General features: G+C 39.1%; 2 protein-coding genes across 4 annotated transcripts in view; one reads left to right on the forward strand and one right to left on the reverse strand.

The window, feature by feature from the left end:
* Positions 1-7,581: 7,581 nt before the first annotated feature.
* Positions 7,582-11,892, reverse strand: LOC143020826 (uncharacterized). 2 transcript variants are annotated; one of them, XM_076177650.1, is made up of 2 exons: positions 11,269-11,892; positions 7,582-7,831 (listed from the first exon to the last, which is right to left on the reverse strand). In XM_076177650.1, the coding sequence occupies exons 1-2, from the start codon at positions 11,887-11,889 to the stop codon at positions 7,754-7,756; spliced, it is 699 nt and encodes a 232-aa protein (XP_076033765.1). In that variant the 5' UTR covers positions 11,890-11,892; the 3' UTR covers positions 7,582-7,753. The 2 variants fall into 2 exon arrangements, with proteins under 2 accessions (XP_076033765.1, XP_076033758.1); XM_076177643.1 differs by having other exon boundaries at positions 7,582-7,834.
* A 1,989-nt stretch (positions 11,893-13,881) lies between these two features.
* The window catches only part of LOC143020836 (jmjC domain-containing protein 8-like), a 33,739-nt gene continuing 25,747 nt past the window's right edge, over positions 13,882-21,873 (forward strand). The window contains exons 1-3 of one of the 2 annotated variants that reach the window (XM_076177673.1): positions 13,882-14,258; positions 16,069-16,161; positions 16,945-16,993. In XM_076177673.1, coding sequence (XP_076033788.1) covers positions 14,137-14,258; positions 16,069-16,161; positions 16,945-16,993 — 264 coding nt within the window. In that variant the 5' untranslated portion in view covers positions 13,882-14,136. The remainder of the gene's footprint in view (positions 14,259-16,068; positions 16,162-16,944; positions 16,994-21,873) is intronic. The other variant, XM_076177664.1, reaches the window with a different exon arrangement.

Below are 21,873 nucleotides of genomic sequence, written 5' to 3' on the forward strand. Positions count from 1 at the left end.
CCCGTAGTGGCGGGTGGGAACTCTACCACCACGCCATCGAATCATGTGTGTGTGTTCACCATTGTCTTTGGATCACGTGTTGGACCCGTGAACGACAGCTATTTCCCTCCCGGAAGAGAGCTCAGAGCTCGTATGACCGATCTAAGGTTAATGCTGTAACCTCACACGCACACACAAACCCAACTCCCCGCCCACGGGAGTTGGAGTAAGGACTCGAAGCGCAGCGATACTGAAACAATTTCAGCCCTGGGCAATATTCGAACCCGGTTAGCCATAGTGACAGTCGGAGACTCTACCAACCGCGCCACCGAGTAGTAAGTTATTGTGTGTTATAACTGCTTGTGATAGTACATAGAGTTGGGTGATAAAGCTCTGGGCGTGTTAGGAGGAAAGAACGGTGAAATGGCTGGTTAATATCTAGTGGAAGGAAGACTGAGAGTGGATGTGAGGTGGAGATAAGATAAGAAAACTGATATAGGTAATGAAATGGCTGGAATAAAAGATGAAAGTAGCAACTGATACAGAGTTAGTCAAATGTTGGGTGTACGAAAAAGAAAGGTATTAAGAATATCACTCATTTTGAACAGTATAGAGCTCGCAAAGATCGATGGAGCTAATTATTTTTAAAGACTTGATAAATGACAACAAACTCTAAATTGTAAGCTAGGCACTAAGACAAACCCTGGAACACGTAATAAACTAAGTGAAAGCACAGTGAGTAGAAATGAAACAAAGGAGACAATTGGCTCGTGAGCAAGCGAGCAGAAAAAAATGTAACAGGAGTGATAAATGAAGATGAGAGAGCTAGAATAGATATTTATAAACGCACAAGAAACTCAGTGATATAAGACATACTTTACTGGATCATTTGACTGAGTTTTCATGGTAAAATAAGATAATTTCCGTATGATTGGTAAAATGTGCTTTCCAATTCAAAACAAGTCGTAACAACATATTGTTACGAAATCAATTACTTTAATGTTACATGTATATCTTAATCTTATAAGTCTCAAATTTGGTAAAACATTCATATACGAGGGTCGTTCCAAAAGTAATGCCTCCTATTTTTTTATTCCGCCCGAAGGGATCCGAGGGGATTGCAAATTGCATTGTTATGATGACTGAACTTATGCACTCATGACCTGAAAGTTTCATCTCTCTGTTGCAGATATTGATGGTGTGACACTCTAAGAAAGCAATCCCTGTCATGGACGTGCGTCAGAAGCAGAGATGCGTCATTGAATTCCTCCATGCAGAAAAAATTGAACCAATCAACATTCACCGGCGCCTGGTGAACGTTTACGAAGCCGATGCAGTTGATGTCAGCACAGTTAGGAGATGGGTTCGTCGATTTCAGAGTGGCGACAGAGATGTGAGTGACAAAGTGCGCTCCGGACGCCCATGCACAGCCACCACCCCGGAAAACAAAGTGCGCCTCGATCAACTCATCCGCGCTGATCGGCGGATAACGGTGATGGGTGTCAGTGCATTGGAAATGATGTTGTCATCCCTAGGATATAGCAAACTGTGCGCTAGGTGAGTTCCACGAATCCTCACGCAGGACCAAAAAAGACCACCGATGGAATGTCTGTCAGGACTTGTTGTATCGGTATGAAGCCGAAGATGACGGGTTCTTGGACCGCATCATCACAGGTGACGAGACGTGGTGTCACCACTACGAGCCGGAGTCCAAACGGCAGTCGATGGAATGGCAGCACTCACACTCCACAGCAAAGAAGAAGTTCAAGACGCAGACATCTGCAGGCAAAGTGATGTGCACCGTCTTCTGGGACAGGAAGGGCGTCATCCTCCTGGATTTCTTGGAACCAGGGGCGACTGTCAATTCTGATCGTTACGTTGAAACGTTGACCAAGCTGAAGGCCCGGATTGCCCGAGTAAGGCCAGAGAAAAGGGAAACATTTCGTTTGCAACACGACAACACCAGGCCACACACAAGTTTGAAGACCACGGAATGTGTGACAAAGTTCGGCTGGACGGCGCTGTCTCACCCACCGTATAATCCCGACCTGGCACCGTCAGACTTCCACTTGTTCGGACCTCTGAAAGACGCATTACGTGGGTAGCGTGTCCCCGAAAACAACGCCGTAATCGCAGCCGTGAAAAAATGGACCGCCTCGGCAGGCGCTGACTTTTACGACCGAGGCATCAAGGCTCTTCGTTCATCGCTGCCAAAAGTGCATTGAGAATGGTGGTGACTACGTAGAAAAATAAGTTCTGGGGCACAAAAGGTTGCTCGTTTTAATGGTGCCACTCCCGTCTTCGTAGCTCTTCAACTTTTTGAGTTAAAAAATAGGAGGCATTACTTTTGGAACGACCCTTGCACATTAGGGAATATATAAAATATAAAAGGAATACTTCTAGCTCTTCTGACATTTATGTATATGTAAACAATAATAGATGTAGTCTTTTATAGATATCTAAGCAATATTTTGTAACGTCTATTCTTAGAGTGATATATACCGATTAGGTAACATTATTACGACTAATATTTCCAAAATTATTTTAAGATATCTATCATACTAAATGGCCAAATCAAAACAGACACTTGCTAATGCCTTTTGTTTTGGATATATATATATATATATATATATATATATATATATATATATATATATATATACATATACATATAATTTAAAGGGGCAGTGTTTAGTAACTGTCTAATAAGCAGGGGTGAATAAAAGTGAACATGTATATACGCAAGAAAGAATGGTAGTAACTGATCTCAAGAGTTTGGTATATGTTTATCATACGTTAGGGAACGCAACTGCTTAGGTGGTAGCAAGTATTAGTTGCGATATTGCAAAATCTCATGATTACAAAACTATTGCTGAGGCAATTTATTACCAAGGTTGATTCACACTATACCAGCACGTAAACGGAATATGACCTGCACTATCCGGCCGGTCTCCTGCAGTACAGTCCGTGTTCCCAGAGGGATTTTGCCTACAGACATAATTTGATAATTTTAGTATTATAGGGATGGTAGTGATGTCGCTCCTTTAGGAAGAGGAACAGGGGCCAGAATAAAAAAAAAAAAAAAAAAAAAAAAGACTCTGGGTACACAAATCACTGAAAAAAGAGAGAAAAAAGGAAAGTATTTCATGCTTTATAAAGAATTGCTTGATATGATGAACTAGATTTTCATCAGTACTTCAGAATATCGAAGTATCAGTTTTATGAATTACTAATATTTCCTGAGGAAGCTATTGCCAAAAGCAACACTACCTTTATGGAAGTAATACCAAAGGAAAAACTATTGTCAGTGCGCGCAAGCCGTCAGTTCAAGGTGTGGCATACTTTGTGCCAAATCAACCTCAGTACATACCTCTCTTATTTTCCATCTATGTGTTATTTTATATCTTATATGTATTCTGTATATAGTAAGGGAAGCTGTACTCGTATAGTACAATGAGTATAATTTTTTAGGGTTATAACAACAACTGCTCACCCCATCCCACCGATGACACCTGGGCGTTGCAAACAGGGGGGAAAAGCGCTGTGCCACACTTCATAGGTTTTTTTTTTTTTTTTAATCGTTGTCATAATCCTAAAGAGTGACACTCTTTGTACTACACTACAGGCTGGTAGTAAATCGCGATGTATGCCACACCCTGAACGGACTCCTTGGAACGCACAGACTAGCTGTTTGTTTAAGGTGAGTTTATTAAATGATAAATCAAAATTACATCGTTTAATAATGAAACTAAACTTGTTAATTCTGGTACATACGTGTAACTATCTTTGGTGGTTACTCGTACTATAGCGGGAGGTCTACCGCCAAATGTCTCCTACCCAGGTGCAAGCTGAGGTCTACCGCGTGACCCGCGTTTCCCCGGGAACGCTCCCCGCACCTGTCCATCAAACATGTGTCCTGCCCAAATACACAAAAAACGTGACCTGTCCACGTGACCGAATCTAACCTATTTGTGTCATTCTCAGGAGATGTACGAAGTGTATATCGCTAGAATAATTGTATGGAAATACATAACATGTTTATTTTTACATTTCTTCCTTTAACATGAATGTAATTAGAATCCGAATTATCTAATTAATTCCTAGGATATGCACAAAATGTGTTTATTGCTAAAATAAATGTATGGAAATGGTAGACCTCACGGTATAGTGCTGACGGGAGGAAGATCTCACGCTATAGTGTGGTAGACCTCACGCTATAGTAACACCCTATCTTTTTATAATTAATCATAACGGTATGTATTTACGCAGTTAGGTTTATTCTTTAAATCAAATGTCTACATCAGAATGAAAGGGAGCTTGCGGTGATATATCTTTAAAATAATCTAATTTACTTTTGAATAAATTTTACGGTGTTACAATAAATCAAAGGTGCCCATCCTCATGTGCAAGTAAATATGTGTTATTTCACGACAGAACTACACAAATATACAAAATGTGAAACTGAGTTTGCAGTTTTGGTTTATTTTCCCTAGATTCACTACCAATGAAATGTCTCAACAGAACCAAGCTGTTCCGCTCTTGGCTCGTTTCTGGAACTGACTCGACTGAAAGCTTCTGTTTTCATTAACACCTAAGTTCAATTTCAGCAACTAAATAAAATATTTTAGATTTGGCCAGGTGTTGATAAAGCGGTGGGAAATATTTTATGGTTGCAGCTATGCCAGAGAGAAAATTATAATTTATTTTTTCTAAGGAGCGCCTATACTTTGTAGTAGTCTGGTATGGACAACCAAGGAAGAAATCAAACTCCTGAATACACATTAATCTTTATCTCTTAATTACCGAGTCAGGCGAGAATATGGTGAGCCTGAAATCTGGAGCTGAAGGTCCTGATCGATGCTAGGAGGAAGAAGGTCTTGGAGCTGGAGGCGAGTTGTTGCTGCGGTGATTGGTGAGGCTGTTCTATAGACTACCTAGGACAGACCAAGGTCCATATAGTATATAGACCTTGGGACAGACCACCCGCTCACGCGGGATCGGTAGTGGTAAGAGGGGAAGAGATGTCTGTACGAAAAGGAAGGGCTATTGCCATAGGGCGATTTTTTGGATATTTATTGCATGAGCTCGTGGCTTAGGAGGGGTGAGCAGGAGCCTTGGAGTTGGAGGTTGAAATCAATGCATGTAAACATGAGGTTACTTTAGGGATATTTATTCATCATAACCTGAACCACCAAAGTTAGAAAGGGACTAGGAGGCTTAGTCGTAAGGACAGAGGGAAAATTTGGAAATGAAAAGATACAGGAGAGAAAGTTAGAAATTAAGATAATTTCAGTAGAAGGAAAAGTTTATGTAGATGTTTGTGCATGTAGTCGTGTTTTTGTTTGCGATGTGTTTGTGTGTGTATGTTACCCATAGAGGGTTGTTGCCTCTAAGCGGTGTGCATACAGCCTGTTAATTAATTGGTGAGACATCTACATTATAATTATTATTATCTCTATTATTATTATTACTATTGTTCTGATCTCGGTTGGAGTTTTTAGTTTATCATTTAACATTAGTACATGAATATATACACAATCACATACACGTATGTATATATACTCGTGCATACACATACTTATAACTATATACATATACATATAAAAATGCGCGGGCCACAAGCCCGCCGCTGGGGCTTACGCCCCGATATTTTGCTACCATGTTTCAGCGAGGGGGCGGAATGTCTCGCATGATGGTTAGCAATTTGCTAGGTGTGTTAAGAGCCCGCCTGACCAAATGGGCGGCCAAAGCTTCCTCATCCTGTGGGCCCTCGATGGGTTGCTGTCTTAGTTGAGCTGTGGCGGGGCAGTGAACCAGGTAGTGTATCAGCGGTCGACGGCTCTGGAGGCCGCAGTGTTCGCACTCCTGACCACTGAACTCGGGCCGTAGCTGCTCCAGCGTGCCGTACCCGAGCCGGAGCCTGTGCAACCGAACTTGGTCGGCTCTGGTTAGCGGACGGCAAGAGTCCGTCCTTATAAACCCCGTGGCGGGACCATGGACCGGTCTCATTGAAACATCTACTCTTCTGATTGGCCGCCTTCCCTTTGGCTGTGGTCCACGTGATCGAGCTGTGAGCCTTGACGAGTGGATACGCCTCCGTTCGCGTTGGTGACGTCATCAGTCTATGTTGGACCGGCCAGGGAAGCAGACATCTCCGGTGTGGCCGACATCGACGGTTGAGACAACGTCACCACAACTTTATTAGATTATGGTGTTTCTGCTGTTGAAACTTACGTGCGTCCTCATACTTTTCAAAGCCATAAGATACGTCTGTGGACTTTGTCATGAGCGTGTTTCTCGTTGTTGTCGAATTATATCTGCAGTAACATTCTCTCCCTCTTAATGGGTTGTTTCCGCTTCATCCCGAGAAACTTCTGGAACTACACTGATTTCATTATTATCTGCAATGTCGTATCTTGGTAAATCATTGTCCATTGATGTGTCTGGATCATCTGGTATATTTGACAATGTATGCCGTTCTTGCAGGAAAGATTTTTAAAAAGGACATTTAGTCCTCATATTTCCACTTCCTCTTCTTACCAGCAGCTTGCACACTCGCATTTTTTTTCTTTGTTGCCAGTCGTTATTGATCTCTCAGATAAAACCACATTTTTTGAATGCTGTCCCTTGAAATCTATCTACTGTATATACCAAGGGTTTTCCCCTTTTTATGGGAGGTAGCCAAGTCAAAGGCACGTACCCACTCCCACCAGTCCCCTCCACCACCCTTTCCTCCCTCTCATCTTAGCTCCTCATGGATGATTGGTCATCCCTGTATCCCGCCCACTGTCCTGGGTCAGAAGCAATGTACAAAGACACAGTTCATCCACAGCAAGACCGCTTCACTTAATGGGCAACCCCACCTCTCCGTCCCCTCATGCAGAAAAAAAAGACCGTGAGAAATCTCTTCGGGCCCTGAAATAAGTGAGAAAATATATACGAGTATATAACGTATGCATGTGTTTCACGAAACGTAAAAATATTAATTTAGTTTGAACTGTGAAAAGAATTTTTGGAATATGAAAAAAATGTTCGACGTCTGTTATTTAGTTAATAATTAATTTTGGTTCAAAATATATTTTTGCTGTGTAGCTATACGAATACATGCAATATAGCCGTAATGCAATTTCAAACTACTCATATTTCAACTTTTTCGTTTATATATAGATACAGTATATTTTTTTTATTATTATTATAGGTTTATTCAACAATATTAAATACAATTAGACATACATATATACATTTTTTTTTACAAAATTGGTAGTTGAAAAGGGAGAGCGAGAAGCAAAGCTTATGGGGAGTTGCTCTCCCTTAAGGAAAAAATTATTTTCATTTATTTATTTTTGTTACATGGTAGTATGGTACATACACATCTACACACATATATACACGATTGTAGGACAACTCGTCCACAAAATTGCAAAGCAGGACAACCCGTCCACAGACACCACCATGGGTGGTCAACTCGTCCACGGACAAGATTTCAAAAAAACTGTATTCTGTATATATAAATATGTAAATAAAGTTTGATTGTTCTGCAAATTATGTTTATTATTATTAAAAAAAAAAAGTCATTGGACGAGATGTCCAAATTCCCGTGGACGAGCCGTCCCACCTCCCAGTCCCGCGGACGAGCCGTCCGCGAACGAGCCGTCCGTCCACGATATACACACATACATGCATACACATATATACACACACACAATGGCATGCGTCACGACGTCCGCTAACTCCGACCTCACGTAGAAATCGGGGGCATCGCAACTTGTGGGGGTCAGGTGAGAGGTGAGAGGTCAGGTCGATTGTTGACGGGACGATAATTGCTTAATGCGCAGATCTGGGTCACCGTGACCTGCTGGAATAGAAAAAAAAGAGCGGCAGACTTGGGCAGTTTCTCCATGAATACAACCATGAAATGGACCTGAAGTGTTCAATATACTAATACTTAAAGATTAAAGACTTTTTTAAGTATCGTTTGAATGATGATAAACATTTTGTCTTAGGTAAATCCTTTTCCAGTTTATTCCATGTGTTAACACCTATAATAGATAAGCATTGGCTTTTTTTGGTTGTTCTGTATTGAGTTTTAAAGAAGTCGTTTGTTTGCCTAGTCGCATAGCGAGTTTCGTAAGTTGAGTAAAATTTCAATATGTTTTGATTCATGTGTTTATTGTAGATTTGGTGCATAACAATGGCAGTTTTGTACTTTATTAAGTCATTGAATTTGAGTAGATTTAGTTTTTTAAATAAATTATTTGTATGTTCCAAACGACCTACATTGCAGATTATACGCAGTGCCCTTTTTTGAGAGGTAATTATGCGTTGAAGATTAGTTTGATAAGTATTACCCCAAATTTCTGAACAATAGTTTAAGTATGGTAGTAGTAGACTACAATAAATGGTACGTAGGGTATTTTCATTGAGAATATTTCTCATTCTATGCATAATTCCTAAAGTTTTGGATATCTTATTTATCACGTGATTTATATGATGTTTCCAATTAAGTTGATCGTCTAAATACACGCCTAGAAATTTACTGACGGACGCTTTTTCAATAATTTCGTTGTTTATTTTGATCGGCTTAGTACTTTCACTATTTTTGTAGAAAAGCAGGTAGTTAGTTTTTGATACGTTTAAGGATAGCTTATTGGCTGAAAACCAGTTGGATAGTTGACATAATCCTTCATTAATTGTCTTGATCAGTTTGTCGGAATTTGTATCGGAGCATAGAATGGTGGTATCATCGGCGAACAGTATAAATTTCATAAGGTTGGATACATTTGTAATGTCATTAATGTATAGTAAGAATAGTTTGGGTCCTAGAACTGAACCTTGAGGTACTCCGCATGTAACTGGTAGAATGTGTGATCTTTCTTCCTCAATGGCCACATATTGTTTCCTGTTTTTTAGATAACTTTTTAACCAGTCATTAGCTTTACCTCTTAGCCCATAGTATTCGGCCTTTCGAATTAGGATTTCATGATTTACTGTGTCAAATGCCTTTTTAAGATCAATAAATATGCCGGCTGTCTTTTTCTTTTGTTCTATATTGTTAGTTATCTCTTCAATTAATTCCATTACTGCTGTAGACGTTGAAAGATTTCGTTGAAATCCATATTGACTATGGTAAATGACGTCATTTTTTTTTAGAAATGAGTCAAGGCGAATTGTGAATAACTTTTCAAGAATTTTGGAAAACTGTGGTAATAGTGAAATTGGTCTATAGTTATTATAACTTGATTTGTCGGCTGATTTGAATATCGGTATTACTTTTGCTATTTTCATTGCATCTGGAAATATCCCTTGTTCAAATGATTTATTGCATATTGTCAGAAAATGATCTTTGATGATAGGCATAATTTGTTTTATGAGGTTCATATTGATTCCTGTGCAATCGAGTGATTTCTTGTTCTGCATCGATTTTACTGTGTTCATAAGTTCGTTTTCCGTGACGGGTTTTAAAAACATAGTGTTATTTATTCGGTGTTTCAAAAATGTCTCGTAAGTTTGATGTGTTGTCTTTATTTGTTTCGCGAGGTTAAGTCCTACATGGGAGAAAAATTCATTAAATTCGTTTGCCACTTCTTTTTTAGTTTTTCCTTTTTTAATAATGTCTATGAATTCATTGGTGTTATTAATTTTGTGCCTAGTTAAGTTGTTTATTACTTCCCATGTCTTTTTTATATTACCTTTATAACCTTCAAGCAGTGTGTCATAGTATTTTTTTTTCACAGTTGCGTAAAATTGTTGTAAGTTTGTTTTTGTACACTTTGTATTTGTTTTCGTCTGTCAAGGACTTGCTTTGAATTGATTTCTTGTAAAGTTGGTTTTTCTTTCGACACGCGTTCTTAAGACCGTTTGTAAACCATGGTTTTGAGTTTACGTTACGTGGTTTTATTTCTACTTCTCTCTCTGGGCAGCATTTGTTTACATTACTCATGATAATGCTTACAAATTCGTTATATGATAGATTGGCATTTTCTGACTCGTAAACCTGATCCCAATTTTCTTCTTTTAAGCATTGATTTAATTTTGCAATATCTTTTTCGTCAATTTTACGTTTAAGTACAATTCTGGGTTTTGTTATGCAGTGCATTTCTTTTGGACTGATAGTGAATACCGGTAGATGGTCACTTATATCACTTATTAAGATACCACTATGAATCTCGGAGTTTACAATATTGGTGAAAATGTTATCTATCAATGTTTCACTTGTATTTGTTATTCGGGTTGGTTTATTTATCAAAGGATATATACCTAAAGAGAAAATCATATCTGTAAAGTGTCTTGTTTGTTCATGAGTCTCATACTTAAGTAAATCTATGTTGAAGTCACCACAGAGATATAGATTTTTATTTCTAAATGGAGTTATGATTTCTTCAAGCATATTTGTGAACTCATTGATGTTTGTGCCTGGCTTTCTGTAAATACTTGTTATGACGGTATTCTTTTTAGTTTTACTGAAAATCTCAACAGCTACGCAATCAAATAGGTTCTCATACGAATTAGTGGATTGATTTATTAGTTTGCATGAAATTGATTTTTTTATGAAGATAGAGACTCCGCCGCCTTTTTGGATCTGTCTATTAGCACTGTAAGGAGTATAGTCTTGTAAGAAGTTTACTAGACATCCTGGGTCAATCCATGTTTCGCTTATCACTATAACGTCAAAGCTTTTATTGAGTAACTTGAGATAACAGTCAATTTTCTGATAATTGGCGTTTAGGCTCCTTGCATTGATGTGAATTAGTGTGAAACCATCAATATCACGAAATACCGTGTCAAATTGTGTATCACTATAGTAATCGCTGTCTTTTGTTAATTTTGAGTAAAAATTTAATTCGGGGTCAATTTGGGTATTATTGTGATTAAATATCGAAAATTCCTTTTCTGATATTTTGTCTATTTCTTTATACTTCTTAATGGCGGTATATACATCTGGTTTTTTTGATGCGAGATTTGGCGCGGAAAACAAAATATTAATTTCTGTGTTTGAGATGGCATGATAGGGAAATGTTTTTGAGCAGTCTAGGCAGAACCAGTTATTGAAAATATTGGGGTTATTTTTGGCAGTATTTACGGGTATATTTGCACACATGAGATGATATAAATGTTTGCATAATGTACATTTGAGGTGATTGGTAGGGACAAGGGTATGGCATGAAGAACAGTTTTTTGATATGTTTGTTTTAGTTTTTGTGTTAGTTGTAGTGTTCATGGTTATGTTTGTGTTAGAAGATTAAGGAATGTGAACTATTGAAATTCAACTAATTGTTCAAGATTACTTACTTGATGTACTTTTTCATCCTTGCACTTGATATACACCTTGCAGTCTCTTGTCCATGTCGAGATGATCTTCCCTTGTTTCCTCATGTCGCGTGCTGTTTTGGCAATCTCTCCGGTTCGTTTTGTCAGGTGTTCATTCACGTAGACGCCTGTCCCCTTCAATTTCTTGGCGTTTTTCAGCACGTTCACCTTCGACTTTCTTGAAACGAATCTCACGATCACATTTTGGGTACCGTCCTGTTTTCTTTTTCCCAGTGTATGGCAAGCTGATATCTCTGTGTCTCTGATCTGTATTCCCTTGTTACTTAGAGAATGGATCACTTGATTTTCTACAATGTTCTGGCCACTGTTATCTGCACTATAGTCGGAGTCACCTTTCACAGCTTCCGAATACGTTTTCACAATCTTTAAACCACTGATGATTATATCTTCTCTCCTCGTGTACTGCTCTAGGTCTTCCACTCTAGCTTGGAGATTAACTACAGTCGATTTGAGATATTGTATCTCCTGCCTTTGTTGTTTAACTATCTCTTTCAACTCGCTTAGGAACTGTTGGTCTTCTTTCCTTGCTTGCATCAGGAACTGTCTGTCCTCTTCTCTTGCTTTCACAAGACTCTCCACCATATCTTCAAGTTTCTTGGATCTGTTGCTGTTTCTGGTATGTGCCATGTTGAATTACTTTCTCGTCGGGAGCGCTGAGCGGAGGGTGTGAACGGCACGAGAGTTAAGAATGTTATGGAAGATATTTCCATCAACGTGGAAAATGTATACATTACAGTGATTACACAATTTAAACTATGCAGTACTAAAACCAAATATACTTTACTTTTGTGTGTTTATTCTCGACCCCTGCACCGTCTTTCCGACACTCTGGGAGTCACCCCTTATATCGATTGTAGGACAACTGGTCCCCAAAACTGCTCCCCTAGGACAACTGGTCCCCGAATGACAAGCTGGGTGGTCAACTCGTCCTCAAAATAAATTTTCTAAAAACTGTCCAAATGTGTTCTCTATTGTTCGTATATATGTTTTTTTTTAATGTTTTGGTGGTTTTTAACTTAATTTTTTCTATATTTATTTATGTTACTAAACATAAGATGAAGTCCAATAAAACACATTTGTGCTTCACCAGTAATGTAATGTGCTCTATGTTTGCTCAAAAAGTGCTAATCACACCTCTTTCACACCCCACTGCTCTGGCCACACCTCAGATGTGCTCTATGTTTGCTCAAAAAGTGCTAATCACACCTCTTTCACACCCCACTGCTTGGGCCACACCTCAGATGTGCTCTATGTTTGCTCAAAAAGTGCTTATCACACCTCTTTCACACACCCACTGCTCCACAGAATCTGCTCAACACCAAGGCAAGGTCAGTATACAAACCTGGTATATCAGGACAAGTCATGTCAGTTTTACTGAGCTACTCAACCATATTAGACGAGCTACAGGTCATCACTTCACAGAGGGGTGGTCAGAAGATCCTCCTCAATGGCTTCATGCTTACAAAGAAGAACATTTCCAAGAGGACCGGTGAAGGCATCTAGCGGTGTGTCCGGCGTGATCTCAAGTGTTCTGCTCGCCTGTAGACCACTGACGGCCTGTGTGAACACAGGCTGGATAGTGAGCATGCCCACCTTTCAGACAATGTGGCATGCGAGGTGGAGGCTGCTCGCCAGTCTATGAAGAGAAAGGCTACCGTCACCAACGACCGCCCAAACCAGATCCTCAGCTTCACCATCGCCGATCTGGACGACGAGGTCAAGGCAAGGATGCCTAGACCTGACGTCAGCAAGCGAGTTCTTCGACGAGTCCGGTCTGTTCACCGGCCTCGGGATCCAGTCTCTGCAGGAGTTGGATATCTCAGGTCTGGAACAATAAATTTTCCAGTCTAGTGGGCCACGCCAATCCAACCATATGGAAGCTCATCGAGTGTCTCCAGGCAGAGGCAGCCACCGTAGATGCAGTCCTCCTCCAGGATGACCGTGGAATCCGTCAGCACAAGCGGTCGAAGCGGTGTTACATCGAGCTCCAGGTTCGCCTGTACAACCTGGTGACGGACTACAAGGAAGGCAGGAAAACTATCCCAGACCTACTGCGTGCTATCAGACAATACCTGCGAGGTGGTCAACCCAGCGTCTAGGCCATTACCTGTGTGTTACCTGTGTATTATTTAAAAAAAAAATATTATACATAATATCTAATGGTATTTTGATTCTTACTATTTTGAGTAATATATAATACCTGTGTATTATTTAATAAAGTGTTGTACATAATATATTATGGTATTTTGATTCTTGCTATTTTGAGTAATATATAATACCTGTGTATTATTTAATAAAGTGTTGTACATAATATATTATGGTATTTTGATTCTTGCTAAATATCTCAAAACTATTGTTTAAATAAAAAAACTGGGGACGAGATGTCCTATTTTTGGGGGACCAGTTGTCCTAGGGGTGCAGATTTGGGGACCAGTTGACCGTTCATACCATTAATTTGCCCTCCAAAGTCGCAGTTCTAGATGTTTATTGTAATCTTTTTATTGTTCATTTTCTTGCTTAGTTTGAACTTTGCAATGTCAGATATCATACGATACTTTGGCAGTTGTTTACATTGCGTCATTGTTTTGTTGGCATCCTCAAAAACACCTGTGACATTCCCAGCCCCACCGTGATATGATGCTGAGAAGGGAAACGCGTTTGTTGGTAACAGTAATGTGTATTATCTCATACCATGTGGGAGCATCACATTGTTAAGAGACATTTGTAACTCCAGGAATTTGTGGGTGCTGCATGCATGTCCAGTGAAGAGTTTTGCAAAGGACTACTAGGGTGTTCAGCCTCCTGTCAACTCTCGCATCGTTGGAAAACATGCTCCCAAACTACTCGACTACGTGGACTACTGTTTTATTTTGTGCTGTTTTAGTTATCCTTCAAGGTGGTTTTGGAAACTGCGAAGTCTGCCATGTAGATGTAGAAGAAGATGGTGGATGGTAAATATGATTGTTTTTCTTTTTATATGATTTATTTTCATTTCAAAGACTCGACCGGTAAAACTCCAGAATCACGCAAACCCGTATATGTAACGTGAAATTTACGTTGTCCAATAACTAATAACCTAATACAGTATATCCTAACCAAACCGAACATAACCTAAGGCTAATGTAACCATTCCATAAATAAATAGAAATTTGAAATGCAAAAACGAAAGAAATGAAAAATCATAAAAATGTGTTTGCATGATATTGTAATATCTAACTACCACATTAGGTAAATTTTCATCTTAGAACAACAACTGTAAGGGTCAATTTATAGTTTCACCCAACCAAGCAGAAAAGCTACACAAGTATAATTAACTGTGGAGGGCAAATGCTTTGGGGGGGATCACTTTAGTGATGTCATGTCCTCATGCAACCACCATTCCCATTCCAGACAGCTCTTGGCAGGATTGGTCAATTCGCTTCACCCATAAATTATGAAGGAGCCCCCATTGTCTTCCCCACCAATGATTGTCTCTTGTAGAGATTACCTTGTAAATGAATTCAACATCAGGGAAGTGTGCCACATGCCCATAAACAGGGTTGATGTTCACAAATGAGACTGATCTTTTAGTCCAAGAGCAGTCTTTAGGTTGACGCTGTCACACTTTTATCATATAATTTTCTCAAGGCATTTTGTCCAATTTTAATCTAGATATTAAAACCAGAAAAAGAGAAGACAGGAAGAAATCCCTTCGGGCTGAGTCACATTATTTTTTCACACACACTCCTTCATCCCCTATCCTCTACCCACTCCCTTCCATGCATCACAGCATCATCCATACATAACCATTCTCCATTCACCCCTATCTTCTGTTTTCTCCCGTCTTTCTTTAACAGACATTCCCCTCTTTCCCAATGCCCCTTTCACCCCCTCATGTTCACTCCTTCCACCTCTGCATTCCACACCTCTTTTACTAATCTTTCTTCACTCATTCTTTCCATGTGTCCAAACCATCCCAATACTCTTTCATCAACCCTATCTCCCAACTCCCTTTCCACCCCCGTTCTCCTCCTCACCTCCTCGTTTCTCACTCTATCCAGCCTATCATACTTCTCAGGCACCTCATCTCAAACACATTTAATCTCTTCATTTATGTTCCATGTTTCTGCCCCATACAGTGCTATCAGCACAATCACCCTTTCATATAATCTCCTCTTAGCATCCATTCCCAAATGTCTATTTCTCATTACACTTTTTAATCCCCCCAAGGCATTTACTTGCTTCTTTCAACCTACATTCTACCTTCACCTCCACTCCACCCTTTCCTGCCACATTTGCACTTAAGTATCTAGAACTGTCTACTCCCTCCAGTCTCTCTCCTTTAATGCTCACTTCCAGTCTGCTGCCACTTTCTCCCCTTGTACATCTCATCACCTTACATTTACCCACATTTAACTTAAACTTCCTTCTTTCACACACCTTCCCAAACTCTGTCGCTAACTTCCTCAGTCCCTCCTCTCATCACCTTGCTTTTATCCACATTTATCTTCAACTTCCTTCTTTCACACACCTTTCCAAACATTGTCACTAACTTCTTCATTCCCTCCTCTGATCCTGTAAACAACTGGTATGTAAATACATCTCAATGAACCCCTTTCCTTATCAGGGGACACTTTCTATTTTTATTCTAGCCTGTGCCAGATATGTTTTCAGCTTTGTGACAACCCTTTAGTAGCAAAAGGGTTCAAGTGCATAGGGATAAGTTTTTCAGTAGGTAATATTATATTGTCTTTAATGTGGTGTTTGTACCTCCTCCATCAGGACCACAAGACCTGAAGATCGTATAGCACAACCAGGACCTTGCAATATAGAAGTTGTTGACAAGGAGCTGTCTTTTAAAGGTTTTATTGATGAGTAAGTATATTCAGCAATGTATTCCTAAGGAATGTTATAGATTTACATATTGAATTCCCCATATGGGATACTGACTGCATAAATCTTGCAGTCAATATTTTAGGGACTTTAGTGACAATCCTATGGACCAGTCATACAGCATTATTTTATAATTGGAGAATAATCTCCACTCAAAAATGAATGCTGATCACTTTGAACTCTTACTGTTCCTACATTTTGCTGCCTTCCTTAAATCTTTCCTTATATGACTTCACTTCTGTGGCACAGTATTGACACAAATGTTAGATACTTTAGTTTTCATTTGCAAAATATTAATTGCATATTGAAATGGACAAGTGAAATATATATTTTGAAATTGGATGTGCTCAGGGTATACTTAGACACAATTTTATCTGTAGTGCAAGTTGTTAGTTTAGTATTTTTATATGGGAAACTACAAGAATCATAATGAAATATATGGAGTACTTCAACATTTTCTTTCATAAATTGTGTACATGTAAGAGAATGCTAAAATGGACACAAAGTATACTCCAACAAAGATATTAACAACTCAATTTCCTGACATTTCAATACAGTGAACTTTTTCAAAGGAATGTGAAATACTTTAAAGTCCTTTGTGATGAAACATCAGGAAATTGGATAGTTTATATATCTCTGTGTGAGTTTCCTTTGTCATCACTGTCCAACTTGAACTGATGCTAATCAGAGAACATTTTGAATATATGTGTAATTGCTTATTGTTCAGTATGTAACTTATACTACTATGTTTCATTTGTCTTTCAGATTTGCATTCACTAAGCCAGTTGTACTACGCCACGTGACCAATAATAAGGTGAGAATTTTTCTCATGCATTTTATTTTGTACTGCTATAGCTTTTTTGCTTCTGTAATTGGAGCAATAAAATACAGAAACATATTGGATACATCATCCTACATGCATCCAACATTAATTCACTGATTTCATCAGTGAATTAGAGCTCATTTGAAGATTATTTTGTTCTCAGTTAATGATAGAGTTATTTTTCATCAGATGGTGTAGCATGAGTTTTGGTATGTTCAGACAAATAAGTGAGTTGCCCCACATATACAATCCTGTGCAGCTGCCTCCCACTCTCCCATTTACCCCTTCAAACAACAATTACACTACACCTAGTTTTAGGTGAAACAATGTCAGTTTTCATACAAAACAGAATATAGAATAAAGATTGAAAGAATACAAAGAGGATGAGTCAAATTTATCCCTATTATTAGTCTTTTTTCTTGTATATATATATATATACTACTACTAATAAAAGGTTCATTTCAATCGCAGTAGTACACTGACAATAACACAGTGCAAAAGCTGATTAAAAATATAAAACTTAGAGTATATACACGGTACAAGTTTACATAGAGTTGATTATGTGCACAATGGATGGGATGATACTGTTTTTGTAGCAGTCAGTCCTTGGTGCTTTGAATGATAAGAGCCTATTTCTGTGTCTAGTGGTGTGGCAAGGTGGTGGAGCATCGGGAGGGAGGAAGTGACGGTGTCTAGGGTGGGAAAGCAGGCTTTCCCCAAATTTCTTTAGTGCCTCACCGTGCTGCTGGGACACCCTAGATAGAGTAAGGGTGGTAAGAGCGTGGTCGTAACCGCTATACCCCATGCCCAGGATGATCCTGCATGCTCTCTTTTGTACCCTCTCCAACTATATGTGTGTGTGTGTATTTACCTAGTTGTATCTTGTGAGAAGGGGAGCTACAATCATGGTGTTCTGCCTTTGTATCGCACAGTGTCTAGTTTGCTCTTAAATTCACACTATTGTTTTGCCCAGTTTGTTCCAAGTGTCCAGCACTCTATGTGGAAAGCTGTTTTTCTTCAGATCTTTTCTATAACTATCCTTTTTGAGTTTCTATGTCCTCTTGTCCCAGTTTAGTAAGTTTTCTCTTTCAAGTATTTCCATGCCTTTCATGATTCTATAGATGGTCAGTAGGTCGCCTCTCTTTTCTTTGTTCCAAAGTCGGTAATTTCAATTTAGCCAGTCTCTCTTCATATGACAAGTTTAAAAGTATTGGGGCCATTTTCATGGTTGCTCTCTGTATTCTTTCAATTTTCTTTATATTCTTTTTGGTACTGGGTGACCATAATGTTGCAGCATACTCCAGTCTAGGCCTTATTAATGTGATAAATATTTTTCTAATAATTTCTTCATTCAAATAGGTAAACACAATTTTTATTGATCCTAGTAAGTTATAGGATTCTCCGACAATTTTGTTTGTTTATCAGAGGACATGTCGTTTGAGATAATTACTTCCAGATCTTTTTCAGATCCCACTTTCTTTACCTCTTAGTTCCAATTATATATTGTCCTGATATTCTTTTACTTTTTTGAACTCCATTATGCTACGTTCCTTAATGTTGAACTCCACTTCCCACTTCTGACTCCACTATGTGTGTGTGTATTTACCTCGTTTTACCTAGTTGTATCTTACGGGAAGGGGAGCTATGCTCGTGGTGTCCCACCTTTGTATCTTAAATACGTGTATGGTTTTTGCACACACTATTGTTTCATCCAGTTTGTTCCAGGTGTCCACCACTGTGTGGAAAACTGTTCTTCTTCAGATCTCTACTATAACTATCTTTTTTGAGTTTCTTACCTCTTGTGTTTCTCTTGTCCCAATTTAACAAGTCCTCTCTCTTTCAAGCATTTCCATGCCCTTCATGATTCTATAAATGGCCAGTAGGTTGCCTCTCTCTCTTCTTTGCTCCAAAGTCAGTAACTCCAGTTTAGCCAGTCTCTCCTCATATGACAAGTTTGAAAGTGCTGAAGCTATTTTTGTGCTTGCTCTCTGTATTCTTTCAATTTTCTTTATATTCTTTTTGGTACTGGGTGACCATAACATCACTGCATATTCCAGTCTAGGCCATATTAGTGTTACTAATATTTTTTTAATAATTTCTTCGTCCAAAGAGGTAAATGCCACTTTTATTGATCTTATCAAGTTATAGGATTCTCTGACAATTTTGTTTATTTGTTTATCAGAGGACAGTTCGTTTGAGATAATTACTCCCATATCTTTTTCAGATCCCACTTTCTTTACCTCCTTAGTTCCAATTGTATATTGTCCTGATATTCTATTTTTACTTTTTCCGAACTCCATTATGCTACAGTTCTTAATGTTGAAGTCCACTTCCCATTTCTGACTCCATTTCCAAACCTTGTTCAGTTCTCCATGTAGTGATTTGCAATCAGTTTCAGTTTTCACTTTCCGCAATAATTTAGCATTGTCTACAAAGAAGCTCATGTAACATTCCACATCTTCATCCATGTCATTCACATAAAAAGTAAACATTATTGGAGCCAATACAGATCCTTGCAGAACTCCACTAATCACCTCCTTCCAACCTGAATATTTTTCCCTGAGTACTACTCTCATCTTTCTACCATTCAGGAAGGCCTCCATCCAGTTTAGTGATTGCCTTGTATCCCACCTATGTATTCCAATTTTTAAAATAATTTTTTGTGCGGTACCTTTTCGAAGGCTTTTTGTAAGTCCAAGAAAGCACAATCAGCCCATCCATCCCTTTCTTGTATTATATCTATTAGTCTTGAGTAAAAACAGATTAAATTTGTGGTACATGATCTTCCCTGTCTGAGCCCAAATTGTCTTGGGTTTATTATATTATTTTCTTCCAGGTGTTTTACCCATCAATTCTTGATAATTTTCTCACAAACTTAGGCTACAGTGCTTGTTAGTGAGAACAGTCTGTAACTAGTTGGTTCTGCCTTGTTTCCTCGTTATATATTGGTACAATATTTGCATTTTTCCAGTCTCTTGGTATTTTTCCTTCTTTAAGTGAGCAACTTATGTTATATATTTTGTCCATTAGTTTGCAATTCTGTCCGGGACGTGCAATTTCCTAACATCAAGGTTTGTTAATTGCTTTATTATTTCTTTTTGTGTTATTATTATTTCACTCATGTGGGAAGATCACATTTTCCTTACTTCATCCCAATGCTGTACCTTCTCTCTAGTGAAAACTGATTTGAAATGATTATTCATGACTTCGGCCATTTCTAGATCTTATGTGTATTCTGTATTTTCTTGGTGTAGTTTCACCATTTCCTGTGACACTGCTTCTGACACAGGGCAGATGCAGGAATGACCTGTCATCCAGGAGGTGCCAAGATAAGAGTGAGGGTAGAGGGTGGAGGGGAGTGGAGTGTATTAGGGATGGAATGGGTGAGAATGCTTTTTATGCCTTTGTTTTTGTCTACCTCCCTTGTAAGGGGGAAAAAGCCTTTGGTATATGCATGTATGTACCATTCACATATCTATAGAATAGTTTGGGTTGCTCTTTGCATTTTTCTGTAATGTCTTTTTCATAGTTACTTTTTTCCTCTTTACTTTTTCTAAAGATAAATGTGGGTAAAAGTAAGGTGATGAGATGTACAAGGGGTGAAAGTGGCAGTAGACTGGAAGTGAGCATAAAGGGAGAGCGACTGCAGGAAGTGGATAGTTTTAGATACTTGGCTGCAAATGTGACAGGAAAAGGTGGAGTGAAGGTGGAGGTAGAATGTAGATTGAAAGAAGCAAGTAAATGCCTTGGTGGATTGAAGAGTGTAATGAGGAATAGACATTTGGGAATGGATGCTAAGAGGAGACTATATGAAGGAGTGATTGTGCCAACAGCACTGTATGGGGCAGAAACATGGAACATAAGAGAGGAAGAGAGAAGGAGTTTGAATGTGTTTGAGATGAGGTGTCTGAGAAGTATGATGGGGGTTACTAGGCTAGATAGAGTGAGAAATGAGGAGGAGAACAAGGGTGGAAAGGGAGTTGGGAGATAGGGTTGATGAAAGAGTATTAGGATGGTTTGGACACATGGAAAGAATGAGTGAAGAAAGACTAGTAAAAGAGGTATGGAAGGCAGATGTGGAGGGAGTGAACATGAGGGAACGTCCTAAGATGAGGTGGATGGATGGGGTGAAGGGGGCTTTGGGGAAGAGGGGAATGTCTGTTGAGGAAGGACGGAAGAGGACAGAAGACAGGAGTGAATGGAGAATGGTTGTATATGGATAATGTTGTGATGCATGAGGTGGAATGGGCAGGGGGATGGGGGATGAGGTAGTATGTGTGAGCAAAATTTGACGCAGCCCAAAGGGATTTCTCCCCGTCTTCTCCTTTTATGCTTGGGGGGACAGAGAGGGGGGGTCGCCGATTTAATGAAGTGGCCTTGCTGTGGATGTGCTGTGTCTTGCGACACTGCTTCTGACCCAGGGCAGTGGACAAGGTGCAGGGATGACCCATCATCCAGGAGGTATTAAGATAAAAGGGAGGGTGGAGGGGGTGTGGAGTGTATTTAGGGATGGAATGGGTGGGAATGATTTTATGCCTTTTCCTTTTTGGCTACCTCCCTTGTAAGGGGGAAAAAGCCTTGGTATATGTATATGTATTTTTTCCTCCCTGTGCACTTTTACATACTCAGTTCTATAGTTTGTATATTTGCCATTTTCCAGGTTTTCTATCTTTTCCAAGCTTTGTCTCTTCCATCCTTTGCCTCACTGCATCTTCTGTTGAACCCTCTCTTGTTTCTCTCTTGGTACATACCTATTCACTCCTTCATTATAGATATCCATCAAGATCTCCCATTTCTCTTCCACTTTTGTCTCTTCCGTGTAGAATTTTTCCCAATTTGCATTTTGAAAGAATTTCTTAAGTTTTCCAAAG

The sequence above is a fragment of the Oratosquilla oratoria genome, chromosome 3, assembly GCF_046742065.1.
Source record: "Oratosquilla oratoria isolate Oo_2021 chromosome 3, ASM4674206v1, whole genome shotgun sequence".
NCBI lineage: Eukaryota > Metazoa > Arthropoda > Malacostraca > Stomatopoda > Squillidae > Oratosquilla > Oratosquilla oratoria.

Excerpts from the sequence above, each read along its gene's own strand:
- LOC143020826 (XM_076177643.1), bottom strand. The coding sequence starts at position 11,889 with ATGGTGGAGAGTCTTGTGAAAGCAAGAGAAGAGGACAGACAGTTCCTG. Across the intron at positions 7,835-11,268 it reads AGGATGAAAAAGTACATCAA|CAGGTCACGGTGACCCAGAT; the intron begins GTAAGTAATCTT and ends TTTCTATTCCAG.